General features: G+C 41.7%; 1 protein-coding gene across 1 annotated transcript; it reads right to left on the bottom strand.

Annotated features, from left to right (window-relative positions):
* Positions 1 to 1,237: 1,237 nt before the first annotated feature.
* THAP12 (THAP domain containing 12) lies at positions 1,238 to 11,542 on the bottom strand. The gene is made up of 5 exons (XM_069883267.1): positions 11,378 to 11,542; positions 6,233 to 6,353; positions 4,584 to 4,691; positions 3,553 to 3,589; positions 1,238 to 3,268 (listed from the first exon to the last, which is right to left on the bottom strand). Exons 1-5 carry the CDS (start codon positions 11,464 to 11,466, stop codon positions 1,326 to 1,328), a joined length of 2,298 nt encoding a protein of 765 aa, XP_069739368.1. The 5' UTR covers positions 11,467 to 11,542; the 3' UTR covers positions 1,238 to 1,325.
* Positions 11,543 to 20,482: the final 8,940 nt, after the last annotated feature.

The following is a 20,482-nucleotide window of genomic DNA, read 5'->3' as shown; positions in this document are numbered from 1 at the left end:
TTAATTCTTATTGTTTGACTGCATTAAAACATTAAGAATTGTATAGTCTACAATCATTCAATTTCTGTTGCTGCATGTCTTTCCCACTGCAACTGGAAGTACATAAAAGGACATCTGTAAAGAAGTTATAAAATTGGCATGCATCAGGACAGCTGCAAAACTTGACTTTTCAACGATTTAAAATTTAATCCTTACCTGTTTCAGTTAGGCAGAACTTCCAAAATTAAAAGCGGGGTATTTAGTGCTATCTCAAAATACTCAAAAGAAACCCTCAGCAGAACACACAAATCAGAAGTGCTATTAATGCAGAAGAAACTTTTGTGTAAGACAATGCCACTCATGAGAACTAAAAAAAACAATGGAGAAAAAACTGGCAGAACTAAAAGGTACCTAACAAAAGGATACATTCTCACAGAGGCACAGCTTTAGTAAGAAATTCAATACTAAGTAAAAAGCAATTCACATTTTATTTTAAATTGCAATAAACTGTACAAAAATGTTTCATTCTTGCAAAAAATAACATCAATATTTAAAATTTTACTTCTAGACAAACAATCTCTGCCTTTAATCTTTCCTGGATGAGTTTACAAATAAACAGACAAGATGCATGGGTTTATGTCAAAGCCAGGATAGAACAAACAGATCTAAATGTTTGTGGAATAAACTTTAAAAGTTTTTAGTGTCTTTTAGGTATATCAGTACTTCTGCCATGCCTGTTAAAAGCCTAAAGAAAAAAAGTTGTGTCTCACACAAAGGAATGTAAACAGTCATTGAGAGATTAAAGAGGCTGACTCTTCCAATGAAACTGTAAACGTACCTCTATACCACTAACACTCACTTTACACCGAGAACAGTCCACAGCACGAGGATCGTGCACTAGCCGAATCCACTGTCCAAAACGCCAGTTAAATACACAAGACTTCTTTTTATAGTTCTGAAAGGGATTATACTCTTTTATTAATGTTTTGAGCTTTTATCCTTATCCTAATTCAGGAACGAATATGTAACAGCCCCATCAGACCTACAATCACAATATACTTTTTCCAAGATGCAACAAAGTAAACAAGCACCTAGTTAAGTCAATTGGATGTAGAAAGCACCTCTGGGCAAAAGCACAGGCTTATTTTCAGGCTTGGTTTTGTTCACATAACACGTTTAATGCCAACTAACAAAATATAATTTGGGTCACTGAGCACTGATCAGTCCAAGACCTAAAATGGAAATACAACTGCAGTGATTTTTTTAGATTTCAACAGGTTTTTAATCCTCAGTTTTAAAGCTTAATTGAAAGCTGTTTCAACAGATTGTTTAAAGCTTAAAAAAAATTAAGCATCTTCTGTTATTTCAGAGTTGTTTGAAGGAACAAGCTCTTCTTGAAATTCCACTTTATCTGGGTAGAGTTTAATGTAGGTGTCCACCATTAAATCTAAATCATGTTTTGTATCAAAGTTTATGTTCAGCAAAGCTAGGTTGCTTGACCTTTGCTCTGTCAAGGTGTTTTTCAGGTATGCTTTTAAGCGCTTGCGTCCTATTTCATATTTTTCATTCTCCACTTTCATCACTGGAAGTATGCACAAGACTTTAAGCAACGCGTAAACATTAGGGAAAAACCTAATGTCAGGCAAGTGAAGTGAGTCATAAATAGTAGTTGGAAGTTCGATATCTTTTCCCCTGTGCTTCCATTTGATTCTCCAACAATGAAGCTCAGCAGAAAGCGTGTCCGGATTAGGCAAGTCATTTTTGTACATGTCAGCGTGATGCTCCTCGGATGTATTGAATTTGAGCTGACCCATGACTGAGGGCACCAACGATAAACACTTAAGAGCTTTTAAATGTTGTTCTGAGAATATATCTTTTAATTCTTGAATAATATGCTCCACTGTGGGGACACTAAGGATTTCTTTATAGTAATTTTCTGACGTTACCTCAGAGTTCAGGTTCCCCTGTTGCGCCCTGCGAAATTTTCCTGGGAGTTTAATTTGTACATCCAGTTTTGCAGCCAAATTTGTTGCTTCCTCAAACCAAAATTCATGATAAACTTCAATATTCTCCATCACTTCATTCAGAGAATGCAACACTGCTGTTAAGCTGCTAGCTGCAAAGAATACATCCGATGTTTGTCCTTGGAGATTTTTTCCAAATGCTCTTGTGAAAGACAGAACATTTTTCAGAATAACAATAGTAACAATGAAGTCAAAATCTGTTAATGCACTCGAAAGTACAAATGCTCGACCGGCAATAAAGTTGTTCCACCTGACAGATGAGTCATTGCCTACTGCGTCCAAGCACAGCACCAGTGCTTGCATGAGGTCCACTAAAACCTCAAAAGTATCGTGCCTGCCTGTCCACTGAGAACGTAAGATCTCCTTCAGTTCATTACCCTTCTCCTCATTGTTCTGAAAAAGAACAGAAATTGTGTTGTCCAGTTCTACTAGCAATTGTGGAGACTGATTAAAAAGACAGCAAACTTCTTCAATTGTTCCTAGTGCAACGGAAACACCAACAACAGGAACTGATTTTGCCAGCCAAACATTTAAGGCACAAGAGGAACACAGCGTATACACAGCTTGCGGATACTTTTCCAAGAGTCTTGTAGCCACAACCTTCATTTTAGAAGCAAACCCACTGGAAACGATGTAGGCTTGACCTCTACAGTACTCCATGTTCAGACCCCATTTTTCAGTAACAGTTGTATGGAACTTAACAGCTAAAATTTCAGGATCAGCCTCATATGGTAAAAACCCTATGAATTCTTCTCGTAGATTATGAGAATCATCAACAAACCTCACCAACACTGGTAAATGTTCCTCTCCTGCTATGTCTACTACTTCATCAGTGACAATAGAAAAGAAATGTGAGTCTCTTACTTCCCTCAGTGTCTCTTCTCTAATACAGTTTTCACAGATCTCAAGCATTTGTTTCTGCTGAGTTTTTGGACAATATTCAAGATTGACTGCAGTCATCTCAAATCGTTTTCTCAGAACTTCATCTCCAGCATTTATTCTGTATTCCAGCAGAGCCTGAAAGTTATCTGAGGTAAAAGCACCTTCTGGTAATTCATCATTACGGCCATCCAAGGGAATATTTTGTTTGCCCATTAGGATCAAAATTTCAAACAAAGATTTAAGGTAATCTTTGTTTTCTCTTTCTTCCAGTGTTAAAGGGACAGCTTCTTCCTCCTGTTCTTCCCCTCCTTCTTCCGAGACAGTATTTTGTTCATTGCTTTCATTCAATTCTCGAGTTGCCTGTTCCCGTTCAAAAGCTTCAACTACAAAATGTAAAATACTGTAAGTGTCAAGATAACATGAATAAAACATAACATTTACATTCTCTTACTGTTCCTCTATTACCTTTAAGTTACTGGAGTCCAGAGAAGAACGTTTCCAGTTTAAAAGTGAATGAGTATTAAGAAAAGTGTTCATACTGGCTTTTTGAAACAAGCAGTAACTCAATTATCCTCCTGACATATATAAACTTACAGTTGTGTCCTGCATTACTTAGGCAGCTTTAGCAAATGAAGTTTTTATGGACTTAATTATTTTGCCTACTTACTCTTTTGTTGCTTGAGCGTTCTTATTTCATCTTCACTCTGGAAAAACAAAACAACCCTTACATTGATGATGTCTAGTCCATGACTTTAAAATAGTAAAACACAACGAGATCACATACAAGTATTGCAGATGAGACCATTATAAGACTGTTAACATTGACCAAAAAGTGCTAGAAGGTCCAAGAGAAGGAAGCTTCTTCAGGTAGTTTATTGCTGCCGAAACACGTATCTACTAACTACGTGAGATTAGTTCGCTACTACTGCTAAGATTCCTTTACTTATATTAGGAGTTTGTTCAACATGTATTCTATAATTAATAGATGCCATTAAAAAAATCCATTTCAATATGAACACTCATTGTTAATAGACGGAACTGTCTCTAGCTCTACTTTCAGTAATAAACAGAATAAAACTCATGAAGAAATACTTAGAAATTGTAGTTTTCCAACATGCATACAGAGTTTAAGAGTTGAATTCCTCTTAACTGTCAGTATACTTATAACCACAGAGACACTTTTTTCATTTATAATACAAAAAAGGTACCAATAAGACAATTCCACAAAAAACTTCTTGATCTTGGTTTTGTACATGGATTATCTTTTCAGAACAATAAGCTAAAACAAGCATGTCTGAATTGGTACAGACTTCTGAAGTTAAATGGGTGAACTGAAGATCACAATCAACACGTACCAAGAAACTCAGGGTACCACACATAAGTCGCATTCAGTTAGCATTGTAATAACAAGCAAGAGGAAGCGTGCACCTTCTTTGGAAGACAGAATCAGCATGGATCAACCCATTTCATCTTCCAGTTTATTTCATTAAATTTTCCTTAGTATATAAAATTCATATCAGCATATTATATGGACATTTAAACCCATCACCAAAAAGACAGTAGAACAGGAAATATTGAAAATGCAAACAATCAAGCACCAAATATTATTGACACTTTTTGTACAAAAGTTTCACATGCAATTACTTGCCTTTACTATTTTACTATTAAAAAAAAACCCAACTTGACATGAAAACTTACCAGCTCTTTTATCCTTTTCCTATGTCTGCTGTGGGGATTGTTCAAGTGACTTGTAAGGTCAAATATAGTTGGCACAGCATTATCCCGTAAAACTGTTCTGTAAGGGCTCTGTAAGAAGACGAAACACCCAGATTAGGGATTTCTTTGGGAAATTCTAAACCCCCAAAATTTTGGATGCCATGCTCATCCCCCTCAATTTTTTTTTTTTTTTTGAAGTATTTTAACCTTCAGTGTTTCAAACTCAACAGAAAGCTATGCAATATGACTCACATTTCGGGCATATCAAGTGAACACTGAGAATGAGAAGAGAGATACTAAAGAAAATTCCAACCAAACCAAAGCACAAATCCTTTTTCCTCTCCATTACCTTCATATCAAAGACCCCAGATGCAATAATTTTAGCTTACTGCAATATTATGATTTTTTAAAAAGAAACATTCTGGATAAAAAGATATATAAGCATCAGAAAGGAAACATTTTATTACTACTGTGCTTTATTTTTTATCACTGATTTCACAATTCCAGGAAAAAAAATTACATAAACATTTTCATTGGGAAAATGTTCAAGTACTTCTTTCAGTAGACTTACGAATTCCAGAAAGCACTACCATGAAACAACACATTGAAGGAAAATTTGTCAAACGGGCAGGAGGAAGACTTCTAGATGGTCATGTAAATGTTTCTAGCAGTGAAATAAGCATATTTTAAGTTTTATATCTTGATATACCATAAACTTATATTGTCTAAACTCCGAAGTTCCACTAAGAACAAAATTTTAGCTGATGACACTTGTCATCAGATTGAAACACATTTTAAACAAATTGAAACAAAGCTGTTTGAAACTCAAACTCAGAATTACTTCCAAAAGTAATTTGTTTGTTTCTCCAATGCTCGCTAATCAGAGACTCTGTCACACATTATTCAACCAGGAGCAACGTCTGATCCGTGCATTTTAATTATCTTTCATAACTAAAGGACATATTTACCTACATTTCAAGAGTGAACTTCACATGACACAAAGCTCCAAGTCCACCATTTTCTAATGTTACATTATCTGTTAAAATCAACAGTGAAGAAGTGAAACCTAGTATTTCATTAATTAACAGGAAACATTGTCGTGCCATGATTTTAGCTCGATTAAAAAAAAAAATAAATCACAAAAGCTTAACAGATAAAAAGAATGTTTAAATCTCTCGGCCACAACAGACTGTAAATGAACCAAATCACACCATGTTCACGCTTCAATAAAAGCATATTAACAATTTTAAATAGAGGTGTGCGAACTTACATACTTACACCCACTAAATTTATACGATGCTGTAATATCTAGTGATAATGAATAAAATAAACATTGCTTTGTATGAGGAAAGAACTGCAGTGAAGACCAGTGCTCTACAAACATACTGAAGCAGCAGGAGCAGTTCCACTTTTCTCTTCCCTAACTGCTCATTTCCACCTCATCCTTTGTGCTAACATCTGTGGTCTGTGCAGTGCCCTGGATCATGACAATGATCTCAATTAAGACTAAGAGATTAATTTTTCCACAGACCAGTTAGCCCGGGGATCCAAGATTAAAATACAGCATTCTGATGAAAAGCATTAAGTCACATTTCAAAAGATGCAATAAACAAATGCTTGGTTTTACTTACACTTTTACATATCATTGAAGTCTCAAAATGTTTAGCGCACAATCTGTAATGCTTGTTGAGCTGATCTGGAGTTTTATCTTCTAAGTCTGCCCTTCGACAGTTTTCTACCCATCTTTGACATCTGCATGTAAGCAAAAGAATTAGCTAGTTTTAAGATAACATAAAATCCCCTACCATTTCAAAGGGTACTCAAAATTGCAATACAATAAGCCCTGCCCTTTGTGCAAGGCTAAGGAAAGTTCTGTACACCTTCAGTTGTAATGTAGCATCAAATCATTTTAAAGACTTGGTTTTCTCCTTCTGGTCACCACTTAACATTGCCCCAGAAATTCATTAATCTTTTCCCTTAATCCACATATTCTTGCCTTTGTTTCATGCACACAGACTGTAATAGAGCCGCTCATGAAACGTAACCGTTTCATTCTTAAGAATTTAAACTTAAAAAGATAAGAAAGAGGTGCGCTTGTAGACCAAAGTCAAAGTTTTTGAAGGCAGCTATTAAAACACTTGCCTTCTCCACCTCCCTCCAAAACATAGCATTTTTCTTCTTTATTGTGGTCATTAGGGAGTTAGAATAGATTTTTGTAAAGTAAAATAATAAAAGCAAAGGAGCAATCATTCTACAGATAGTCCTCAAATGCCTGAAGTAAGTCTTCATTAGATGCATATTTTTACAACATTTACTTCTGTCTTGGATCAGTTCTCCCAGAATTAACACAAAACTAAAGAAATATTTCCCCTAATAATAGGGCTCATTTCAGAAATACAATATACTGTTTCCTCTGGTGAGTAAAGCCCTTGCAGTAATTGATGGAAATGCACTGGTCAGCTTATATTTCTCCCAGTGGGGTCTACACAAAGTCACCTTCTTGCTATGGATTTTTGAGCAACAACAGGCCTAGACTGATTCTGCACAGACACTCCATTAAAACGCATGTTATTCTATTTGTACAGTAAATACATATATTTATATGTATATACTTATATAAAAATTAACAAGACTCCAAGCAGCCATTGATAATCTTTGTATTTAAGTTGCAAAAATAACCCTCAGAAGTAGCATTATTTTAATGAACCTGCTTATAGCTTGTGGGATCACAGAACTACCAATTTATAACAGCACATAAGTAAACAGAGTTCAAAATATACACATCAGATAACTAAAACCTTCATATGAACACAACAGACGATTTATTAATCATTCTAACTGTACAGAATGTGGTTACTCAGCTCCCATTCCTCCTGGGGTAAATCCTTCCCTAGACAAACTCAAGAACACCAAAGACAACTACATTATAAAGAATTATGGCGGCATCACAATAATTCTACAGCAAAAAGGAGAAAAAAAAAAAAACTTTCACCACAGTCTCAGCAACTTATTTTACTTTAAAAGCTGTCATTTCACTACACACTTTTCAACATGGACACTCATTTTAAAATGCTGTGGGTTTTTTCTTTGTTTCGTTTTATTTTAATTGGTACATGTTGGCAATATCCACAAAGTTGCAGGTACCTACACAGAGAAATTACATGAACTGTCTACCATTTGAGTAGGGAAAAGTGGGGCACACCTCCCCACAGCCAAATCGTTACTGAAATTAAAGTGAAAATATTACGCTGTTCACATAAAAAAAAAAAATCTTAATTTTTATTCCCAGAATAAAAAACGATGGCTGCCAACCTAAGAAACAGCTAGAAGTTACAAGAAAGCAATTTTATTACTTTTGACTGCAAACACAGAATTCACACAACTCGACATGACTCAGATTTTACAGCATGGTCTTATAAATTAAGAATGAAGTTTAGACAGCATCAAATCTCTTCAATTCCGCACAAACTGCAGTCATTCTTTTGATTGTGTAAGAATCTATGAAGAGGTAACTAGCATTGCTTTAGTGCATATGCACCTTCCAAAATTGTGGGGACCAAGTAAAGTCAAACAATTTCTGTTGCTTGACAAAATTTTTGAGCTCATCAGTGATATCAAGGCCTAAGGCAGCCTGGGCTGCAGTGATCATGCACTGGTGGAGTTCAAGGTCCTGAGGGATATAGGACAGGCAAGGAGTATAGTTAAGACCCTAAATTTCAGGAAATCAAACTGTCAGCTCTTCAAGGAGTTAGTCAGTAGGACCTCCTGGGAAATGGTCCTTGGAGACAAGGGAGCAGAACAGGTCAGGCAGATATTTAAGGATGGTTTCCACAGAGCACAAGAGAACTTAGTCCCCAGATGTAGGAAATCAGGCAAGGAAGGGAAGAGACCAGTGTGGTAGAGTCAAGTCTTGCTAGTAAAACTAAAGGGCAAGAACCACACAGGCAGTGTAAGCAGGGACAGGTAACCTGGGAAGAGTACAGGGACATTGCCCGGTTTTGTAAGCATGGAGTCAGGAAGACCACGGCACAGATGGAGCTGAACTTGGCAAAGGAGGCAAAGAACAACAAGAAGGACTTCTATAGGTATGTCAACAGAAAAGGAAGGTCAAAGAAAGCGTATCCCCACTAACGAACGACAGTAGTGACCTTGTATTAACAGACGAGGAGAAGGCTGAGGTACTCAAGCACTTTTTTTGCCTCAGTCTTTACTGGCAACTGCTCTCTCGGGTCATGGGACAGCAAGATGGAGACAGGGTGTAATAACGTTATTTATCTGGATTTCTGTAAAGCCTTTGACACGGACCCCCATAACACCCTTCTCTCTCAATTGGAGGGATATGTCCAGACACAGATCTGTGACAAGTGGCATCCCTCAGAGATCCATATTGGGTCCAGTGCTGTTTATTATTTTCATTGATGATACAGAAACATAGTGTACCCTCAGCATGTCTGCAGATGACACCAAGCTGAGTGGTGCAGTCGTCACACCAGAAGAATGGGATATCATCCAGAGGAACCTGGACAAGCTGGAGAAGTGGGGCTGTGTGAACCTCATGAGGTTCAACAAAGCCAGGTGCAAGGCCCTATATTTCGGTCAGGGCAACCTGTTGTTTCAATACAGGATGTGGGATGACATGATTAAGAGCAGCCCTGCAGAGAAGTACTACGGGGTGCTGATTGACGAGAGGCTCGACAAGAGTCAGCAGTGTGTGCACACAGCTCAGAACACCAACCTTATCCTGGGCTGCATCAAAAGAAGCATGGCCAGCAGATCAAGGGAGATGATTCTAATCCTCTGTTTTGCTATCATGAGACCCCACCTGGAGTACTGTGTCCAGTTCTGCAATTCCCAACATAAGGAGCATATGGAACTGTTAGAACAAGTCCAGAGGAGGACCACAAAGATGATTAGAGGGCTGGCGCACCTCTGCTGTGAGGACTGCCTGAGATTGTTGGGGTTGCTCAGCCTGGAGAAGAGAAGGCTCTGAGGAGATCTTATAGCGACCTTCAGTACCTGAATGGGCTACAAAAAAACTGGGGAGGGACTTTTTACAAGGGCATATAGTGATAGGATGAGGGACGACAGCTTTAAATTGGAAGAGAGAAGGATTTAGACTAGACATCAGGAAGCAATTGTTCACAATGAGGGTAGTGAGGCACTGGAACAGGTTGCCCAGGAAGTTGTGCATGCCCGGTGCCTGGAAGTATTTCAAGGCCAGGTTGGATGAGGCCTCGAGCAGCCTGTCCTAGTGGGATGTCCCTGCCCATGGCAGGGGGTTGGAATTAGATGGGCTTTAAGGTCCCTTCCATTCTATAGTATATGATTCTATGAATTTAAAAAGCATTATCTAGATTTAAGATTGAGATTATATGCGGAGGTTCTAATAAAAGTATTACTTATTTTTCATGGTATTTTCCATTGCCTCTCACTCATACATTTCTTGCTCTACCAGTGCACCACCCTGCTTTTCACCCATTAGGAACTTGAATATCCCACCAATTCTGCTGCTGCTCATGATGCTTCACCACCGACCATCACTCTTGTAATCCTTCAACAACTGCCTGCCATGCTACTGTCCTATCTGTCATGTACAAAGCCTGTCTTCTAGCACCTACTGCCCTCAGCACACACAGTCGGACTGACAGCATTTTACCACCTGAGCCAGTACTGTCCCTACATAGGTTCCCCATAATGCATGGGCTCCATTGCTCCTGCACCCCTCCAGCCGCCTCACACCACTAACAGCCATACATCCCACTGTTCTCACACACCTACAACAGATGTGCAGACCCTCACAGCCAGGCAGCCCCACACTCACCACCACCAGGCAGCCTCTCACATGCTCAGCTCTCCCCGCCAAACCAGGCACTCTCTCACACCCTTGGTTCCCTACTCAACTCACAGCCAGGCACTCCCTCAGTCTCCCACCCCCCTCACAGCCAAGTAGTTCCCAACCAGGCACTGCTTCACACCCTGAGCCCCCCATGTGCAGCGCATCCCTTAACAAACCAGGCACCTCCTCACACCTTCAGCCCCCCCTTACCTCACAGCTATTCAGCCCCTGGCTCCCCCCACACAGCAGGCACGCTCTCACCCCCTCACATGCTGAGCATCCCTCCACAAAAAGGGCACTACCTCACACCTTCAGCCCCTCACGTGCTGAGCATCTTCCCCACAAACCAGGCACCGCCTCACACCCTCAGCCTCTCACATGCTGAGCATCCCTCCCCAAACCATGCACTCCCTCACAACCTCAGCCCCAACTCACCTCACAGCTATCCAGCCCCTGGCTCCCCCCTCACACCAGGCACACTCTCTCACACCCTCAGCCCCTCACATGCTGAGCATCCCCCCCCAAACAGGTCACTGCCTCATACTCTCAGCCCCTCATGTGCTGAGCATCTTCCCCACAAACCAGGCGCTCCTTCACACCCTCAGCCCCCATTCACCTCACAGCTGTTCAGCCCTTGGCTCCCCCCCACACCAGGCCCTGCCTCACCCCCTCAAACCCTGTTTCACCCCCCTCAGTCCCACACGTGCCGACCATCCTCCCGCCCCGCCGGCGCACGCGCAGCCCCCCCCCCGCCGGGCCCCCGCGCGGCCCCGCCCCCCGCAGCGCGCGCGGCCCCCGCCGGCAGCGCCGGGCCCGGCCCGCGGCGGCCTCGCCTGCCCGGGGAAGCGGGGACGGGGGGGAAGGCGGCTCCCCCTCGGGCGGAACGGACGGGCCTGAGGGGCGAGGCGAGCCCCCACCCCGCCCCGCTGCGGGCTCTCACCTGACCGGGTCCCGGGGGAAGCGGAAGAAGGCCAGGTCGGACTGGGTGCTCTTGCGGGTGCAGTTGGGAGCCGCGCAGAAATTCGGCATGGTCCTCGCGATCGGCGCCGCTGCCCCTTTAAATCCGCGGGCCGGAGGGAAGGGAAAGGGGGGGAGGGGGGGAAGGGAGGTGTGTGTGTGTGTGGGGCGGAGGAGGAGAGATGGGGAGAGGGAGGGAGGGAGGAGGGGGGTGCGGGGGAAAGCGGCTCCACACTGCTGTGAGCGGCCGGGAGGATTCACCGCCGCCTCCGCCGGGACAGGGGCCGCCTCCTTCCCACAAGGCACCGCGCCCGCGCGGCCCAGACGAGCTGCGCGCCTGCGTCCCCGGCGGGCGCCGCTCTGCGCCTGCGCGCGGGGCTAGCGGGAGGCGCTCTGCGCCTGCGCATAAGGGAGGGCGGGTACCGCCTCGCGCCTGCGCGGGGGGCGGGGGGAGCGGGATGGGCTCTGCGCCTGCGCATAAGGGACAACGGCTGCACCCCGCACCCCCCAGTGGCGCATTGAGTGTTTCCCTTAACGACTTTGGGAGGCAGTGGTACCGAGAATGCCGGCCAACAAACGCTCCGTGACTCGTGCAGCGAGGCGAGCTGGGGACAGAATGTATTTCCCACTTACAGGCATATGGATAAATTTTCCCCAGCAATCTTACGGCTAGTCTGTTACTTTCCAAGGACTAATTTTGGTGTTACTATGAAGTTCACAACGTTCAAATCTCTCGCTAATTTGGAGCTTTGGAGCCAGCTCTGCTTGGCCTTGCATTTGAGATAAAGACTGCAAAAAGAGGTGATTACAGAAAAGATGTCCGTTCAGCACGGATCATACTTCTAACAAGACATTATCATCACATTATCATGTCACAGAATCACGAGGTTGGAAAAGACTTCCAGGATCATCAAGTCCAACCATTCCTATCAACCACTAAACCATGCCCCTCAGCACCTCATCCACCCATCTTTTAAATACCTGCAGGGAAGGTGGCTCCACTATGTCCCTGGGCAGCCTGTTCCAGTGCCCAATGACCTTTTGTGTGATTTTTTTTTTTCCTAATGTCCAGCTTGAACCTCCCCTGGTGCAGCTTGAGGCCATTCCCTCTTGTCCTGTCACTTGGGAGAAGAGACCAGCTCCCTCCTCTCCACAACCTCTTTTCAGGTAGTTGTAGAGAGCAATAAGATCACCTGTCAGCCTCCTCTTCTCCAGGCTAAACAACTGCAGCTCTCTCAGCCGCTCCTCGTAAGGCCTGTTCTCCAGCCCCTTCACCAGCTTTGTTGCTCTTCTCTGGACTCGTTCCAGAGCCTCAACATCCTCCTTGTAGAAAGGGGCCCAGAACTGAACACAATACATGAGGTGTGGTCTCAACCAGTGCTGAGTACAGGGACAGAATAAACTCCCTGGACCTGCTGGTCACGCCGTTTCTGATACAAGCCAAGATGCCATTGGCCTTCTTGGCCACCTGGGCACACTGCTGCCTCATGTTCAGTCGGCTGTCAACCAACACACCCAGGTCCCTCTCCTCCAGGCAGCTTTCTAGACAGACTTCTCCTAGTCTGTAGCACTGCACAGGGTTGTTGTGCCCCAAGTGCAGGACCCGGCATTTGGCCTTGTTAAACCTCATGCCATTGGTCTCAGCCCAGAGGTCCAGACCGTTCAGATTCCCTTGAAGAGCCTCCCTACCCTCCAGCAGATTGACACTACCTCCCAGCTTAGTATCATCTGCAAATTGCTAAGGGTGCACTCAATGCTTTCATCCAGGTCATTGATGAAGACATTGAACAGGGCTGGACCCAGCACTGAGCCTGGGGAACCCCACTTGTCACTGGCCTCCAGCTGGATTTAACACTATTTACTCCCTGGGCCCAGCCATCCAACCAGTTTTCCACCCAGGAGAGTGTGCGCCTGTCCAGGCCAGAGGCTGACAGTTTCCTAAGCAGAATGCTGTGAGAAACTGTGTCAAAGGCTTTGCTGAAGTCCAGGAAGACCACATCCACAGCCTTTCTCTCATCCAGTAAGAGTGTCACCTTGTCATAGAAGGTTATCAGGTTAGTTTGGCAAGACCTGCCTTTCATGAACCTGTGAATCTCCAAAGAATTAACAGTGTTAGGAAAAACACTTGGAAAGAAAACATGCTATCAGAGGGACGTTATGTCTAATTTTCAAAAAATACAATTACTCAGATGAAACTTAACTCTACTTTGTCTGAACTAAAAAATACTCCACATTTTTTAGTAGTAACTACTTCTTGTATCAGTAGAATGAGGTCATAATCTTTTCTTGTTGTTTCTTTTCTGTGTTGGTTTTTAGGAAGGTGGTGTTACTCCACAGCCTGGATGGATAATTAGAGAATTCATGGGTGTTCTAAGCAATAAAGTAATAAACATGGAGTATAACTAGTGCAAAGACTTAGGTCCGTCAGAGGTAAAAGTGGAAGTAAAGATTAGAAATGGGGAACAGAAAACTGGATAGTTGAGTCGCCATCCCTGGAGGTCTTTAAAAGACACTTGGATGTGGTACTTAGGGAATCCAGAATGCTAATTTGGGCATGTAGCTGAGTTCATTCCTACTAAGTAGTTTTAAGTAGTCATTTAAGCCAGTGCTAAAGATAAGTTTAGCTGCACCTAACTGCTTTCACTTTACTGGACAATCACCAGCGTTTGTATGTAGTGAGCTATATAAAGTTCACTGTATAAAGGAGTTAATCAGATTAGTAACCTGCTTTTAAATACACTCATTACCTTTAGGTTAGATTTAATTCAGGTAACTGCCATCTGATTTCCTGTGCAAATTGCATAAATGTTGCGGGGGAATGCAAAAAAGAGAGTAAGATCGTTTCAAGTGCAGTAATAGTTTAGGAGCATGATTGCATAATGTTAATGTGCATTTTAAAATACTTAAAACCTGTCACAGTAGAAAAAAAATACTTCTTCACTCTTAAATGCTAAGAAAATTATGAGTATTTTCTGTCCAAGATTGAAGGGCCTTTTCTCCTCCAGACTGATTGACGAAATGAAAGTGTGTGTGTGTGCGTGCTGAAACTCCTTAGGGCTCTGAACAAGCAAAATCAGATCATTATAATGGCAGTATTAAAAAGAAATTCACTATGGCACGTATTTCCGAACTGCTACTTCTCAACAAAGCTTCTGTTGATAATGCATCATTTGAATCACTATACAAGCATGTTATGGCAGTTATCTGCTGAATGTGTATATATTTACATATGAGCTTTCCTAATGAAATGAATGCAGTGGCTTGTGCATAAAGTTAACTTACTGAAGTCTGCTGGGTGATGCTTTTTATGTGAAGACTAATTTCTAAGTGACTCCTATATAATGAGAAGAAAATTAAATTATTTTCAAAACCCAACAAAATTACTAGAAGTCCATTATTTTTAAAGAAAATTAGTTTGCATTACTACTTAGTGGGAAATTCCAAAAATTAGTTTCTGTTGTAGAGTATAGAAATCACCAGAACCTTTTTCTTCCTACAGAGTAGCCTCTGAAGTGTGCATCTATAATCTGTGTGCTGATGATTTTGTGTCTTAAGTAATTCTCCAGTTTATTGAATTATTGTTCACAGTATATTTCCAAGAGTGTCTGTCTATTGCATTGAGTGGGGATCGCATACTACAGTAGTTGTACCAATAATCTGTATTGTCTGGATAAATTATTCTTAAAAGAATTTTGTATGTTCGTGTGGATTTTTTTAATTGCTTTTTTTCCCCCACTGTGTCTTAAGGTCAACTGTTTCTTAAATCCAGGATTCTGTATCACATAACAGTGGTTGTAAAATAACGTCTTTAATGTACTTCTGGAAATGAAGTGTATGTCTCTTCCCCAGGGAGACAGTCAGTATGCCTCTGTTTTCTGATTGTACTGTTAAAAGTATGATTGTGTACTCCTGCAGGATTCCTGCTATTAAAAATTTAATTACAAGAGAATATTTGAAGTCTGAAATGCTTTATTGACTCTTAACTACTGTTATGTTGTCTTGAAAGTCTTACAGCCCCATGGTTGCTGGGATAACCTGTCTGTAAGAACTAAAAGGATGTCATGTATTTTTGTAGATCTGTATTCTTGCTCCCTTTGAGACACATTAAAATCTGCAAGGACAGGATGTAAACTGAGATGCTTATGGTCAGGGCTTGCCTACAGTTCTGGAGAATGGGAAAGCAAAGCTGAGCAATACCTAAGTCTTGGAACACTGCTTAAGAGAGGATTTCTGAGACCATGTGAATTCATACCGAATATGCAATACTAGTGACCAGCATATTACATAACCCCAGCCCTGAGCTCCTCCCTCACAGGCAGCCTTTTGCAAATCAAAGTTAGCAATGTCTGTGATGATCTTTAAGGGCCATCAGACACAATTCCCATTGCATGTTCCGTAATTCACAGGGACTCGATGATCTGGTGGGTCTCTTCCAACCTGGTTATTCTATGATTCTATGATTCTTGTTTTTCTGATTGAAAGAATGCAGATTTACATTGGTTTGGGATCAGCATGAGGAAACATGAAGAAATTCAGAGGGCAGGTGTTGCAGCAGCACTGTGCTTCTATGTGAGGGTGTTGTGTCAGCTTTACAAGTGTCCTGTATTAAGCTATTTACTCATAGCAGCCTATATTCCGTTGTGCTGCTAATTCCCTTTCCCTCCCTGCACAGGAGAGCAGCCCTCTAAATTACAAGCAACTGCTTTGAGTCCAATCCTTACTTCTACCAGAGCTGCTGCAGTTTCTGAAGGGTTCAGCCAGCCCAAGCAGATTATTCCAGCCTTCCGTGCTGCTAGTGCTAACAGGAAGACACACATTTGTATCACTGTGAAGGAGTTAAAAGTGAGAGAATCCAGGTCATTTTTTATTTTCCCTATTTTTTTGCCCCAGCTTAGGAGTGACACGTTGCCTTCATTTGTCGGCACAAGCCTTGCTGCCAACAGTGCTCAGACTAACCTCTTAAAAAGTGTGTGTACTTTTCTGAAAGTTTTGGTAAAGGCTGCACAGTGACAAAAATGTTACTTCTAGTTTGCAAGTGGCAGCTTGCTTTCCTTTTCCATTGCTGTTTCCACCCTACAACAATGCTATAGGTTTAAATAAGCTTCCATTTGCTAGGTGTTCCAGGATCAATATAATTTCCTGAATTCACGGTACAGCAAATGAATGGAATCCTTCAAAATCAGCTGGGCATAAAAAGTTTATAAGCGATTATATTGCTAGGAAAAATAAGGTCAGTGATTGTCCAGATAAACAAATACCTGGTTTTATTTGCCATTGGGTAATTATGATTGCTAAGTGTTTATCCTGTTATCCATAGAGCTGCCTTTATTGTCTGGTCTCCTGTCTCCAGAGAGTGATAAAATATATCCTTTACAGCTGATGCATTCTAAAATACGCAGTCAAAATCAGGAGGAGGTCATTCACACATGATTTGAGTTGAACTTAGAATACACAGTCTGTTGATGAGTTATAAAGTGCAAGGGAGAATATGCATCCCCCCCTAAAATACAACACAAATCAGGTCCTAGTGTGACTGAATTCCACTAACTGGTAATTTGGGATATGTTCCCTTGAATTGCAGAAGTAGGCTGGAGTTAACAGTGGTTTATAATACGCATATGTGACCATAGATAAGGATGCAAGTTGTACAGTGGAGCGGTAACTTTAACACTGCCTTATTCCCACGTTTTCTATTCCAAGAAATGCCTTCACTTTCTTCCTAGCAAGTTTAGATGTTCTTTACCAATACAGCATGGTACAAAGAGAAGGTAGGTTTGCATCTGCCTCCCAAGATTGCGGAGGGTAGAGACTTTAATTTGCTCTTTAGAATCACAGAGTCATAGAATGACACAATGAAGGGTTTTTTTCATTATCTGAGGTTATATAATCAAGTTTTTGCCTCAGTGTAGCAGACTGTTAAAAACATGCTCGACTCGATGCACAGTGGCACTTTGATGGATTTAAGCCGTGCTGAATCTAGGTACTTTCAGCACTGAAGCTGTTATGATTTGTAAAATAAATGCGTATGCTGAATATAATATGTATTACTCTACAATAGGGGGGAAGAAAGAGATCTTTATTAACTGGCAACACAAAGTTATCTTCAGGGAAAACAGCTGAAGTATCTTTGTGGATTTAAACACCAATAGTCCTGGGTAACATTCCCTCTATCTGACAAAGCTGTACATAAAAGGCTTCTCTGGCAAGCTGCCAGTGCCTAACCCTAGGCTTCTCTTCTTCTCTTAGCCAAGAGAAAAAATGCAATGGGAAAGCATTTGAGGAGGAAGAGAGAGTTTAGGAGTGCTCTGAGAGCGATAGAATTAAATTAAAATAGAGACGATTGTGTCAGAAAAGCATAACAAGTTGCTGAATAACCTCCTAAAAAAGGTGAAACACAGTGGGTTAAGACACGTAATTCAGAAACAAAAAAAGGCCAAGAAATAATTTAACTTTCATTAGAGAAGGCTATTTCTCTCTTATGCAAGACATGGAAGATACTTTAAATCATCTTTAAATTCCCTACAAAATTTAAATTCTCTAAGTTGATTGGGCTCATCTTAGTAAAAAAGCATAATGGGTTTCTCACTTCTTTTCTCAGTTGCTGGCATGCTGATAATAATACTTTTTTCCTCGATTTTCCAATTTTACTTTTGAAATTACCAACCTACCACTCTTGGAAGCTGAAAATTCACCATTTATGGCAGGAAAGAAGCAGCTGCAGTAGCTGTGTGAAGGAAGGAATAAATCATTAAGAGTAAGAATTATATGTGCATAGTTCTCTGGCACCAGGCTGATGTGCCTCCCCTACCTAGGAAAAGCTGGTCTGAAGAAAAAGGATTATTTTGGAGTCTGTATAAATCAGGTTGTAGTGATGCAAGTGGTGATGCAGTTAATAATCCAGTGAGGTTGCTGTGCTCATTTCCTACAAGCCCCCAAAGAGCTGAGAAGCCCAGCTTTATCCTGGTGACCAGGGCTGCATACAAATCACCTTCTCCACGTTAAATTCACTGCTCCTCCCCTGGGCCACCTCACCACTGATGCTTCTAAGCTACAGCTCATTGTCTTCTCCCAACCATTGTCTTCCCCCTTCTATTATCTTAGGGGTTAAAAAGAAGTGTGGTGCTACACAGATTATTCTGTTAGCACGCAGAAAGTTTAATGAATTAAACCAGTGATAATTGATAGGAGGAACAATTTTTGCTTAAATGCACGTAATTGAGCAAATTCATAAAAAAAAAAAACCCAGCAGTACGATGTTATAAATCATAATGTGTGGCTTTTGTTTTTTAAGATGCTTTATGAAAGTGGGAGACTGAGGCAAAAGAGAGGCTATGCAACTTGTGCAGGGTTGCTCAGTAGCTCACATCAGATGAGGAATTCTACAGGTCCTGAGGGATCCCAGTTTCATCTCTGATGTTATAAAGGAAGACTAATGGTGAGCTGCTGTTAATGCATTTAGAGCTGAGGTACCAGCCCAATATGACCAAGCTACAAAAATTCAGTGATTTACTGCTTGAAGCTGTTTTAATTAAATGAGTTCTTAGCTTGCCTTGACTGCAAAACCAAAAATGGATTATTACAAACTACTTTTACCTTGTGTTTTTTTTACACTGTTGAGCATTGCTTCCTTAGGAAATGATTAAACATGGCTGCTATCAACAAATTTCTCTGTTGTTTTGCTTTCTAAACAGTCAGAAAGTGCTCTGTAATTTTGGGCCTCCTTAACTGATAACTTACCTAGAGACTGAGCATGCAGGTAATGAGAACAAAGAAAGCGATTGACATCTGGAAGGCAACTAAAGCTAGAAAAAAAATGATAGCATTTTCATATTCTGCATTTTCCAGGATTTTTAATAGAATCACAGAATGTTTGGGTTGGAAGGGACCTTAAAGCACATCGAGTTCCAACACCCCTGCCATAGGCAGGGGCACCTCCCACCAGACCAGGCTGCTCAAGATCTCATCCAGCCTAGCCTTGAACACTTCCAGGGAGGGGACATCCACAGCTTCCCTGAACAACCTGTTCCAGTGCCTCACCACCCTCATCATGAAGAATTTCTTCCTGATGTCTAATCTAAATCTTACCCTTCCAATTTCATAGAATCATTAGGTTGGAAAAGACCTTAGAGATCATGAACTCTAACCGTACCTGTCTACTACGAGATCATGTCCCCAGCCACCTCAACTGCCTGCCTTTTAAGCACCTCCAGGGATGGTAATTCAGCCACCTCTCTGGGCAGCCAGTTTCAGTGCTTGATAACCCCTTCTGTGAAGAAATTTTTCCTGATGTCCAATCTAAACTTCCCTTGTCACAGCTCGAGGCCATTTCCTCTTGTCCTATCACTTGGGAGAACAGACCAACACCCACCTCTCTGCAGCCTCCTTTTAGGTGGTTGTAGAGAGCTATAAGGTCTCCCCTCATCCTCCTTTTCTCCAGGCTAAACAACCCCAGTTCACTTAGATGCTCCTTGTAAGACTTGTTTTCCAGCCCCTTCACCAGTTTGGTCACTCTTCTCTGGACACGCTCCAGGACCTCAATGTCTTTCTTGTAGTGAGGAGCCCAAAACTGAACACTACTCAAAGTGTGAATTTAAAGCCATTTCCCCTTGTCCTATCACTAAATGTCCTTATAAAAACTCCCTCTCCAGCCTTCTTGCAGGCCCCCTTCAGGTACTGGAAGGCTGCTATAAGGTCTCCCTGGAGCTTTCTCTATTTCTCCGTGTTTCTGTATTAATGAAGTAAGCCTCAACAATATTGTCTTTGTTTTCGTATTTTTAGTATATAACCAGAACACTCTTGATATTTTGTCCCTCAGACACGGAGAAATGCTATCAAATCTCAGCCTCCTTTGAGTAACCAGCCTGATTTAGGCTAGAAGTTCCAAGCTAGCAGCATGCAGGCATTCTGAGTCCAGATAACCTTAATTTGGTCTTACAGAGGAAGGTCCATACTGCTCCTGGGACTGTCTAGGGCTTCTTGACTCAAGAAGACCCTCCTGACCAAAGCTTGCTGGGCTTACTGGTAGCTGTGGTGCGTGTGCTCGGACTTATCTCTGATTCTCTGCAGAGACAAAACCTTGGTGGATCCA

Source organism: Phaenicophaeus curvirostris, chromosome 1 (genome assembly GCF_032191515.1).
Source record: "Phaenicophaeus curvirostris isolate KB17595 chromosome 1, BPBGC_Pcur_1.0, whole genome shotgun sequence".
NCBI lineage: Eukaryota > Metazoa > Chordata > Aves > Cuculiformes > Cuculidae > Phaenicophaeus > Phaenicophaeus curvirostris.
Note: the sequence above shows the minus strand (reverse complement) of the source record. Positions and strands in the feature narration are given on the sequence as shown.